This window comes from Lytechinus variegatus, chromosome 2 (genome assembly GCF_018143015.1).
Source record: "Lytechinus variegatus isolate NC3 chromosome 2, Lvar_3.0, whole genome shotgun sequence".
Taxonomy (NCBI): domain Eukaryota; kingdom Metazoa; phylum Echinodermata; class Echinoidea; order Temnopleuroida; family Toxopneustidae; genus Lytechinus; species Lytechinus variegatus.
The window spans coordinates 74,819,025-74,831,969 of record NC_054741.1 but is presented as its reverse complement, the minus strand read 5'-3'; the positions used below and the strand labels follow the sequence as shown (position 1 = coordinate 74,831,969).

The 12,945-nt window shown below is 33.7% G+C and overlaps 1 protein-coding gene across 1 annotated transcript in view; it reads left to right on the top strand.

Annotated features, from left to right (window-relative positions):
- The window catches only part of LOC121406956 (L-rhamnose-binding lectin SML-like), a 32,665-nt gene extending 19,720 nt beyond the window's left edge, over window positions 1–12,945 (top strand). Inside the window, exons 3-5 of the mRNA XM_041597829.1 lie at window positions 4,581–4,682; window positions 8,177–8,428; window positions 12,650–12,945. Coding sequence (XP_041453763.1) covers window positions 4,581–4,682; window positions 8,177–8,428; window positions 12,650–12,945 — 650 coding nt within the window. The remainder of the gene's footprint in view (window positions 1–4,580; window positions 4,683–8,176; window positions 8,429–12,649) is intronic.

The following is a 12,945-nucleotide window of genomic DNA, read 5'->3' as shown; positions in this document are numbered from 1 at the left end:
ACTATTTTACATCAAGCTTCAACACACATGTACATAATTAAAACACACACATTTTTCACACATAGATAAACACGTATTATGAACGTGTTCACGAACATTCAATTTTTCGCGGAATAGGGTACAGAAAAAAAAAGAATCTGCAAATCAGTTCTATACAAGAGAGAAGGGGAAATTGAAAAAAAAAACAGTACAAAATCAACCATTCACACAAAGACTCACATTCGCACCAAACTAAACACATCCTATCTCTTCCTCTATACAACTCGTAATATATTTTTGTATTTTAGTTTATGAGGGTACCCGGCCTTCAGCTCTAGAATTAAGAATTGCATATTTTATGAATAAAATAATATATATATCCGACCTTCGGCTCTGGAATTAAAAATTGCATGATTTATGAATGAAATAATGCATAAAGAACACACCACCTCTCCCACACACCCCATATATCCATATATTTGTGAAGGGCCCAACATAAGTAACTGTTTCCAAACCAGGCAAGCGATACTGAAGTTAAGCAATGGGACAGTTGGTCACTGTTAATCAACGAAATACACAACCAGTAAGATAAAGAGATGAGGAAACACTGCTTTATGAAGGGTTTATGGAGATTCTTAAGCAGCGTATATGTGTGGGTGGAGGTGGATGTTTGGGGTGTGTGTGCGCGAGAAAGGTGATGTGTTTTGTGTGGGTGTTGGAGATGCAAATGTGTGTGTGTGTGTGTGTGTGGAATGATGGCTAGGTGTATTTCTGCATACACACAAGATACTTTTTCACACTGTTTGATTCTTCACCCTTCATCTGAGATTTTACATACCTCTGTAGGTGTAGATGTCTCGTAGTCAGTCATACATGCAAACTTCCGTGTGGAAATGGTACCAAAATGAGCGGGGGAATAGATCTATCAGATCATATCAGTAAATCTATAATTAAATGTGCATATTAAGACAAGGAAACTTATTACTAATGGGATATTTCCTCTGAGTCACTTTGTATATATACAATACCTATTTCTTCAAAATTTAATTTTCAAATCATTGAAAAAAAAATAAAAATTTACAACACATAAGAACATATAAATACATTTCAAAATTAAAGGTCAAGTCCATCCCAGAAAAGGTTGATTTTAAATAAATAATTAAATAAATAATAAAATAAATAAATAGAGAAAAATAAAACAAGAATAATGCTGAAAACTTCATCAAAATCGGATGGAAAATAAGAAAGTTATGACATTTTAAAGAGTCGCTTATTTTCTCCAAAAATAGTTCTATGCTCAACTCAGTGATATGCAAATGAGAGAGTTGATGATGTCACTCACTATTTATTTTGTTTTATTGTTTGAATTATACATTATTTCATTTTTTACGGATTTGACAATTATGAACATCTTGTTTGAACCACAAAATGTTAAAATCTAATTCCACATGTTAAGGGAGGAATGAACCTTTGCTTACATGACATTGAGGTGAAAATTCAAATTTTTCATATTTCATATAATGAAATACAAAAGAAATAGTGAGTGGATTATGCCACCGGTCCCCTCATTTACATGACCAGGATGTGCATAATAACTGTTTGGCAAAAAATTAGCAAAACTTTAGAACTTTCTTATTTCAGATCCGATTTTGATGAAATTTAAGTGTTATTCTTGTTTGATTTTTCACTTTCTAGTCAAATCATCTTTTTATTGGTGTGGACTTGTCTTTTAAAAATATGCTTAGATACAATAGATGATAAAATAATTCATCCTATATTTCATTCAAGTACAGTATAAAAGATACGGAAAAGGGGAAACTAAAAAAGCAAAGCTTGCGGATTAAAACGTTCCCCAATAATTAAAAATAGGTAAAATGTACACAAAAACGGCGAAGGTTCGTTATTCCGAAGGTTCGTAATTACGAAACAAAATAGGGTTCGCTTTTCCGGAGGTTCGTTAGTCCGAAAACCTAAGTTTTAGGTGGCGTAAGCAGGGGGTGGGGGTGGTTACAAGGGTTCAACCCCCATTTAAATTTTTTGAAGACCTTTTTTTTTGCTTGTCGATCCTGCGTACGCTGCTGGGTACCTTTCTAAATAACTTTTGTAGTTTTTAACCTTAAATGTATTATGTCGTACTTCAAAAAGTGTATTTCTTTTCGTAAAAGGGCATTTTCAATTTAAAAAAAAAAATTCCTACGGGGAAAGGAGGGGGGGAGAGAAGAGTGCCCCCTGTCTCCAGTTCCGCCGCCCACGAGGGAAGAGGTTGATCTATCGGTACACTGTTAAAAAACCTTGATTTTTCTGAAAAGATTTTGCAGAAAGCAATAACAGAATCATTCTGTAAGTTCATAAAAATGAATTTTTTTCTGAAATTTAACAGAACAGGTTTGTTTAAAAAGGGAACAAGGGTGTTCCATTTAAGGAAATTTGTAAGATTCCATACACACCAAATACAAATTTCCTGTAAGAATACGCAATCTGGTGAGATTACAGGTGCTCTCGAGACTCTGCTGCGGGAACTTCTTTTATTTTAAGGATAAATTTTCAAACAGTGTACCAGGGGCGTTCATGTATGAGGAGTTCTCTCAGAAGGGTGATCGTAGGTTTATGAGGCTAGTTCATAGTGTGTATCTGAGGCTCAGACCTGTACTAGGGCAGAATTGATGTATTTTGAAATTATTTTGTCCAAGTTCCTAAAAGATCAATTCTTGATTAAATGTTAACCACTTACAAACCTTTACATTAAAAAGGTGGGGTGAGGATTGTTTGGACCAGAACAGGAGCGATTAAGACCTCAAATAGGGACATCGATCCCACCTTTTTTAGCTAGGGCGCGCCCGGGCGGGGCAAAACACCAACCAGCTTTGCTGAAATTAATTACTACAAAACACACACAATACTCAACGACTCTAATCTCATGGTAAAAATATCCAAATACCCCAAAATGCCAATTTTTACATATAAGTGCCCTTTTTGGCTTTGCCTAAAAAAAAAATCCGCCGCCCCTGCCTTCCCATCCTCATAGTAGTTAAAAAGCAACGGTATTTCTACCCCCCCCCCTACACTTGCCCTTCTTGATTTCCCTGCTTCGCTACAGATAATTTCGTCTTTCGGAATAACGAAACTTGTTTCGTTTTCGGATTAAGGAGCCTTCGGAATTACTAATTTTCGAAACAACGATACTTAGGAATATTCGAACCTTCGGAAAAACGAATCTTTGGAATAACGAACGTAACCCCATAGAAAAAAAAGTATTTTAACAAAGCAGAAGAAAACAAGATTAAAATACAAAACAACAACAAATCCTCTTCACACAGTCAATCACACAGGGATGGGGGTGTAAGAATAGGGCCTTGGTCTCCATCCTAACTAGTACAACTCACAATTAATATACATACAAGTAAATGAATAAAAAATGGAACTGGACCAGTCATACACATTAAATATACATATATTGTAGGAAAAAGAGAATACTGACTAAGTGGATAGTAAGCTTGACTTTACATTTTCGTTTGAAAGAATAGCTTCATGGTGTGACATTGACATTCAAAGAACTCCATATTCGAGAACTTCGATGACGGATCGATTTCAGAGAACGATCATTTTCTACTTTTGAATAGCGTAACTTTTAATTTTACCGGGTATTGTAAGAATGGATATAGTTCTTTAGTTGAAAAAAGGAAGACATATTGGTAGGTAATATTGCGTTTGTATGTTTACAATAAAATGTCAGTTTGGTAAGTATAGTGTCAACAATATTTTAAGCTTTAAGTCTCAAGAATAGTGGTAGAGTATGGGCAAAACAGTATGAAGTTATACAATTTGCAAGGCCTTTTCTTTTAAGTTAGAGTGAACGTTCAAGTTTTGTTGAACCTGTTCCTGCCAATGCTATTTTACATTTATTGTAAATAACGATCAGTAAATTGTAAAGCATAAACAAATGGTTTTCGGGAAGAATAGATTGGAGCTTGAATAAGAAACCTATACTTTTTTTTTTACTTTTCGAGATATTTCCAATCCATGCTCACTGAAATTTATCCTAGCATCAAGGGTGCTCCAAGAAATCTAAATTCTTCCTGGCCATTGTAAGTTTGAATTCATTAAGCTAATATTCAATTTATTACGCATTATGTTTTTATTTGAGAAATATATATAATTTTTTTTTCACGGTTGACAATATAATTAATTTGTTTGCATTAAACAATCAGTAATAGTACCTATTGTTACTATTGGCTTTGATCTCTGGATTTAGGGAGAGGCGTTTTGAGGCCTTCAGGTGATTCCAGCCAGAGGTGTCGATCGGGGGGGGGGGGGGGGACAGTGGCGCGCAAAGACAAACATTGTAGACTCGCCTCCTTTCATTTGGACACTTTACTTATAATATATACAATGCATACTACCGGTATTAAAAAAAAACAAAATTGCATTTTGACGCGCAAAAATTCTGTATTATTTTGGCGCGCGAAATTTGACATTTTCACGCCCCCCCCCCATCCGAAACATGGATCGACACTCTGTTTCCAGCTATTAGACTAAATATATTTATCAGAAATCTGAATAATAATGTCGCAACAATAAGTTACTTCCTCTTTTATTCGTAGATTGTCTATCTGGACCGTGCAAAAATGGATGGTGTGAAGAGACTATGGAAAATTATCACTGTCATTGCCCGGAAGGGTTCTCTGGAAACGACTGTTCCATAGGTTAGTCACATAAACTGCAAAATTTGCCATTTTGCTTTATTCTACCATCTTCGTTATCTCATCGTCTTTCTCTCCTCGTTTTTTCACATCTACAGGGCGCTGAAGAGCCATTTACACTAATTTGAAAAAAAATTAAGGACTGTTTGTAAGAACTGCTGAAATTATGCGAGCTTGAAGCGCGAACTGTTTTTTTTTTCATATTCAGACCTGAAAATATCATTGTACAGGCACTAGCTTTATTATTATGTCCCGTAACTCACTTAATTAGCAATGCGAACGCAAAGTGTGAGCTGATGTTTTAAAAATGTATTTACCCGAAAAGGGAAAGTTTTAAGCACTCGTTGACACCAGGAATTAATGCAGAGAATACATATCTAAATAATAATTAGTGTGCGAAGCGCGGGGTGACTTTTATTTGTTAGATTGGGACCTAAAACAGTGATATTATAAGCACTTCTAAGCATTTCACTAATTAAATACTGCGACCGCAAGCGCAAGCTAGACAGGTTTAGATATTCAAATATGAAAAGGGACACATTTTAAAATGTTTTTGAAGGAATTGATGAAGAGCATAGTATCTCACTAATCAAAAATTTTGAGTACGAAGCGAGCTAAAAAAATTCTGATACTCAGACCTATAAATGGACATTTAAAGGGCTGTTTTTAGTAATTCATGAAGAACATACATATCTAGAAAATGTGAAATTTTCTAGGCACTGTTAGTAATCCTGAAAAAAGACGCATATGTCATTGACATCGACTTCAATAATAGATGAATTCAATCTTGTTGGGCGGATATTATGTATCTCATTAAACAGTCAAATTTCATTTACAAATTTATCTATTTACCTGAATTATATTTTTTTCATTAGACTTCTTATAACCTTTAAATTTTACTTCATAAGTAAAAAAGAAGAGACTTTTTGTCAACCCAAGTAAGAGGATTTGCATTATTAATTAGGAGAATTTGTAATTATTTAAATCTTATTATGTGAAACAAATTATGTTTTTGTACCTATAAAAGACATGAATCCTATTTTCAAGGGGTTATTGAATAATTCACCAAGTTTAATTACGTTCTTGACAGGACATACAGAAAAGGATCCATGTCTTTCAATGGCAATGGTGTATTGAGTCAATTTCGAAGGAGCAAGATATGGCAGATCGGGTAAAATGTATTAAGAAGTTGTGAAGCGAGCAAGCAAAAATTTCAACCTTTTTATTAAAATTTTGACATAATATTAAAAAAAGATATCATGTTTCACTTTCTATGTTTTCTGTTATTTTCCTTTCCACTTGTTTTCCTTGGTCATAATCTTTTATGGGGGGAGCACCCCGAGCCCCCACCCCTCAGTATGCCACTGTTCAAAGGCACCATATCCAATGTAGCACACAATGAAAGGATTTGAAAAAAAAACACGCTCTCCCATACTTTGGATTTAAAAAAAACGTTCTTGTCTAAAGAACGAATATTCAAAGCTAAAATAGAAAATATTAAAAAAGAACATCAACAGAACTATTCAAACAAATAAGTAGATTTGGAAATGAATTTTGACCGCATTATTCGAAAATTATGGCAAAGATAATGAAAAGGTTAAGAGGAAGTCTGCTGATTAGCAACAAGTCCGACCATCATATATAACATTTTATGCCATTTTGGCGCAAGCCTCCTTTTTTACCCCAGACAAAAACATTCGGTGTTCGCTCAAACATGAACAAAACTAAATTATTTTAATAGAATTTGAAGGATAAGACTCCAGAGCACGTATTGACACCAAGATTTAAAGATCATAATTTGAAACAAAAATTTTATAGACTTTTCAAATCTGTCCCGTTTTTTTTATACGCACTGTATAGGCGCCGCTTTTCCAGAGGCGACGGTGGCTGCGACGGCGGTGGCGTCGGCAACATTGAATCTTTACCAAGGTTAAGTTCTTGAAATGCCATCGTAACTCAAAAATTGTATGAACCTAGTTCATGAAACTTGGACATAAGGGTGATCAAGTATTTTTAAATATTTTCCCTGAGTTTCAGGTCACATGACCAAGGTCAACGGTCATTTAGGGTCAATGAACTTAGACCATGTTGGGAAATCAATATCAAAATCTTTACCAAGGATAAATTTTTGAAATCTCGTCAAAATATAAAAAATATATAGACCTAGTTCATAAAACTTAGACATAAGAGCAATTAAGTATTTCTGAAAACCCTGTTCAAGTTTCAAGTCACATTACTAAGGTAAAATGTCATTTAGGGTCAACGAACTTCGGTAATATTTGGGAAATTGTTGAATTGTCATCATTGTGATCATAAAGTAAGCCTATATATACGGGACCCATATGTAAAGGCTTACTTTACTTGCAAACACAATTAATAAGTTGCCGGTTGCTGCAATTACTTCGATGAAGATGCTCCATTATATTTATCACTGCAATGGTACCTACTCCATACCAGTCATGGAATATTAATTGTTGGATTCCATTTAATATAATCGGATCAATTTAATTGCTCATTTGCTATAATTCATCTACACGTATAGGGGCAGATCTGGGATTTTCCATAGGGGGGGGGGGCACGCTTGTGTAAAAACGGCACATTAACATAAACAAATCAATTATGACTCTCAAAGGGGGGGGGGGCACGGGCCCACCTTGATCCGCCACTATCACCGTTCCGACTCATTGAGTGAGTGGCTATGAAAGTTTGTGTTCTGATGAATGGTTTTGCCGTGAAAAAAAGAGATTGTAACAAACGTGATTAGGACGGTACTTCTTATGTAACTTCGTTGTGTAGCAACGGCATCATCGGGTTTGCTGGAATAGTATACTCAAATTATAAAAATATTAAGTTGCCCCATTCATGATTACCATTATTACCGCAAAATGCCGCAGCCTTTCAGAAAAAGGCTCTCGACTTTTCTTTATCTTTATTAGTAAGAGCCTCCACCACTCAAGTAAAACATTAAAGAAATTGAATAAAATGACGAACATTCTATTACTGAATTTAATACTGATAAAAAAAACCTTTATATTTAGGATTAATATATTATTATATTGTATATTTTTTGGATTATTTTGTATATTGCAAAGAATTAAATACTTTTAATAATGTATTATTGTGAAAGCAGAAATTAAAATAAAACAAACTAACTTCAACAGTGATTAAATTGCAAATATAATAAGAATACACGTATATAAATTTAGGTGGGAAAATAAATTAGGTCTGGTCCAGATAGAAATTATGAAATAATCGTGTAACATAAGAATGCATGTACAATTCTTTGGAAAGGACAATAATACTTTTAACTGTCTGCTGGGGTATTCATCAATAGGATAGGATTACTACCTATCACCGGTTGTCATTCTTCTTGATATGAAAGTAAATGTTATACTGGAAGTAGGTAGATGTTATTACAAAGAATAAGTATATTTGTTATTATATTAAGCGAAATTTACACAAGATAACCTAATTCTTGCGACAATATTTCCATCCAGCTACCGGAACACCTACTGGTGCATCGGTCCATACTTCAAACGTGTCCATCCAGTCTAATGTGACTACAGAGAACCCGACGTCCACATCACAAACGACCCAGTCATCATCTTCAATCATGTCAATGTGGGCTTCGCTGTCGTCTGCATTCACTTCTCTGATGTCGACAGCGCCGGCGACAGCGGTGATGTCGACAACAGTGACCACGATGCCAAATGAGGATAAATGCGGATCAGATCCATCGATAATTGAAGGTAGGCCGGATAATTACAAGACTGGTCATAAAAGTATTTAGCGATTCTCCCCTCGAAGGTGGGGGACACAATATATTTCTCAATTGTTCTCTTTATTATATATATATATATATATATATATATATATATATATTTTGAAGTACTTGAAATACATATATATATATATGTATTTCAGGTACTTGCTAGGGAAAAATTGAAGAAGATATGGATCGCAGATAATGAATAATGCGAGCGCGAAACGCGAGTGATTATATTACTATTATTATTATTATTATCATTATGAACTAGGAACGAGAAATTCTAAGCACAGCTTGTCTTTATATGAAAAGGAGCTCAATATTACTGATTTTTCGATCTTAAAAAAGGACACTTAGGCTTATCATGAAAAAGGATATTATCATAATCCTATAAACCTAGTGAGAGCGCGAAATTTCATAATACTAAGGCCTGAAAACTGATCTTAGCAATCTTGAACAGAATGCATGGGTTAATATATTTCAACTATTAACGTGAGCGCAAAGCGCGAGTCGATTTTTTTTTTGTAAACTTGAACAATTCTAGATTGAAAGTACATTTAGGTTAGACTACTTTGACCTAGCATCATCTAGGTCCTAATTGAAGTTAGGCCAAACGAGTGATATTCGTACTTTATTTTTTACATTTTGGAAATAAAAATAGGAAAAAAATATACAATGACGCAAAATCTAGTTAAAACAATTAGCAAGGTTCTTATCCTGAAGGGAGTTAAGTCCGAACGCCTAACTTTGTTCGATTTGTGTGTCATCATAATTTATAGGCTAGGTACAGTAGTTTCAGCTCAATGTGTGCAGGCATCAATGTAGTTTGATTGATTCTTTGTTTATATGCAAAAAATTGATCATACAACATAAAATATATTGACAATATTTCACGGTAAAATAAAAATAGGCAATCATTACGTGGGAGGGGACAGCCATAAGCACAGAGGCTTGAAAAAGGACGCACCTCAAGAAAGACTACGGCCCTGAATATAAATCAGTAAAGTCCATATTTAAAAATTACAATAAAAGCAGGGCCAAAAGGAAAACACATCAAGCATGTCAAGAATAATATAATGATAATAACACACCAGCAGCGTATCGATTGATATTACTATATAGATATATAGATACGTCGTAAGTATAAAAATAAAAAATACGGTATGCAGAATGATGAAATAATGAAAGAACTATATCTTAACTCAAATAAGTGCTAATAATGGAATGCTTAAACTCAAACTTAAAGTTATTCAATGTAGGGGCACCACGTATTGTTAAAGGTATATCATTCCAGGTATCTGGACCAGTATGTCTTATTGACCTATGGCCTATAAAGCGGTTAGCGGGTTTGATAAATTTGTTGAGGTTCTCGTAGGGTAATTATGAATAAATTAGTTCAAAAAGTACATATGATCAAATGTTATTGGTAATTGGCGAGAGTGAAACCTTAACAAAAACAAAGCAATTTGAACTTAATATATATCATCAATTTTAAAATCTTGAAACGGTTAAAGAGGGGACCAGTATTTTCATAATAACCAGCATCAGCACACAAACGAATAGCTTTCTTTTGAAGTAAAAGGATATATGGTGATTTTTTTTATTTGAATGAGCCGCATACAATATTGCAATAGGTTACATGTGGCAGAAAAATATAATTATAAATTGAGATTAATGCCTGCGGGGTAAATAGTATTCAATTTTAAACATTACACCTATACATCTACAGACGTCAATATTTTAGATACATGGTCATCCCATGTTAAAAAACTCATCTAAAAATGACACCTAACAATCTCGCATTATTTTTTTGTCCAATAGAAATCCTACTTGTCTTTATTCTTTTGTATGATGATCAACTATTATTTTGGAGTTCTTAAAATCTACATAATATGTTTTTAAAGACAATTTATTACTTTGGAACCATGTGGATATTTTGGGCAATTCATTATTCAACATTTCAAAAAGCATTCTTTTATTCGAGTTTGAATAAATAACTGTTGTGTCATCAGCATAAAGAATATATTGTAATAATTAAGGGTGGCGAATAAATAATGTCATTTATATACAGAAAAAAAAAGCGGGCCCAGGATTAGGCCTCGAGGAACACCACAATTAATATACTGTAAATAAAAATGACTGAATTTGTGGAAAAATAATAACATAAGGTATTTATATTGTGCACATATCCACCTTGTTAGGTGCTCAAGGCGCTCCTATATTACCCGGCTAAGCTGTAGGCGTTTATCGCGCACACAGCTTTTCAAAGGACAAGTCCACCCTAACAAAAACTTGATTTGAATAAAAAGAGAAAAATTCAACAAGCATAACACTGAAAATTTCATCAAAATCGGATGTAAAATAAGAAAGTTATGACATTTTAAAGTTTCACTTCATTTCACAAAACAGTTATATGCACATCTCGGTCGGTATGCAAATGAGGGAAGTGATGACATCACTCACTCACTATTTCTTTTGTATTTTATTATATGAAATATGAAATATTTTGATTTTCTCGTCATTGTCATGTGAAATGAAGTTTCATTCCTCCCTGAACATGTGGAATTCCATTATTTTAACATTTTGTGCTTCAGGCAAGGAGGTCCTAATCATCAAATTCGTAAAAGTTGAAATATTGTATAATTCAAACAATAAAAAAACAAAAGAAATAGTGAGTGACATCATCGACTCTTTCATTTGGATGTAACTGGCTCGTTCATATAACTATTTTGTTAAAAATAAGCAAACATTTTGAAATGTCATAACTTTCTTATTTTACATCCGATTTTGATGAAATTTTCAGCACTGTGCTTGTCTGATTGTTCTCTATTGATTCAAATCAACATTTTTCTGAGGTGGACTTGACCTTTAAGGAATTACTTCCTATACCGGTAAATATACATGTAAATTGTTGCATATTAGAAATATAACTATTAAACCAATTAAAAGTAGTACCTCTTATTCCAAAATATTTTAATTTGTAAAGCAATATATAATGATCGGGGTGTCGAACGCTTTACTTAAGTCCATGAAAACACAAATTACATGTTCCTTTTTTGCTAAAAGAGAAGGAATTTTATCATAAAGATCAACAAGAGCTAAATCAGCAGAATGAAATTGGCGAAAACCATATTGGGATGCAATGACAAAAATGAAAGTAATCTATTGTAAACAAGACGTTCAAGGTTTTTTTTTCAAAATGACGAAAGAACAGAGATAGGGGCGATAATTCTTAATAATTAGTGTCCGATCGTCCTTTTTATAGATTGGAATGATTTTCGCAACTTTCGTAATTGTGAAGTGGAAAAATTCCAGTTGACATTGAAATATTACATATATGAACGAAAGGAGTTATAATGGTTAATATGATTTTTTTAGGAGAAAGTTAATGATCTCGTCATTTCTAAAAGAACAAAGGTTTTTAAGATTGTTTACGATTTTCAATATTTCCTCAGAATTTGTTGGATTAAAAAACAATGTATATTGACATGAATTGTGTAGATAATCTGCAAAATTAGTTGTGATATGTGGTATTTTTAATGCCTGTTCCTGCCCAACATTAACAAAATAATCATTAAAACCGTTAACAATATCATCTAATGATTCACCATGTGAATATTTATGATTTAAATTAGCATCCTTTTTCGCCAATAATTCGTTAATATTTCAAGTGGTTGACATATCTCCTTTAGCATTTTCAAATTTTTGTGAATAATATGTTTTTTGGCATTTTTGATAATACATGTTAAAAAATTTCTATATCTTTTTTATTTACTAATATTTTCACTTTATAATGTTTGTCATTTTGCCTCCGACGAAGATTCTGCTAGGATCGAAAGCTTAGGCCCCTCCTGACTCTCTAATTTACTGCATTGGCTCTCTTTTATTAGATAAGCAGTTTTCAGCAGCTCCTTTCTGCTACTTATGTTTTAAGAGGAAAGATTCTGCAAACCAGCGCTGAGACTCAAGTTGTATAATAGTCGAACTATTATGCTTTTACCCAAGTTCTATTTTGAAATTCAAATATGCACATTTCATTACGATTTTTAATGTTGTATTTTTTTTCCATCATAAGTGGGGCCATTTGATATTGTGCCCCCTTCCCCTTTAAAAAAAGTGGGGGCGTCCCCTAGCTGGGATTTCCCCCATGTTTGTGAAATGTTATCAAACATTATTATCACTGTCTCTGTTTTTTCTGTCTCAGTTGTAGGATTGGACAACATAATTATCTGTGAAGGCAGGCAGCTAGACATCACTTGTCAATCAGGATTCACCATGAGAGTGTTATCTGCAAACTACGGTCGCACTGATAACATAACATGCCGTTGTAAATCTGACCCTGTAAAAATGGAAAAAACCAACTGTCATTCGAATGTGACCACAAAGATTCAGGAGCATCTCACAGATTCAAAACTCATCATAAGGGTTGAAAACAATGTATTTCAGGAGCCTTGTCAGGGGACATATAAGTATCTCAATATTACGTACAAGTGTAACTAG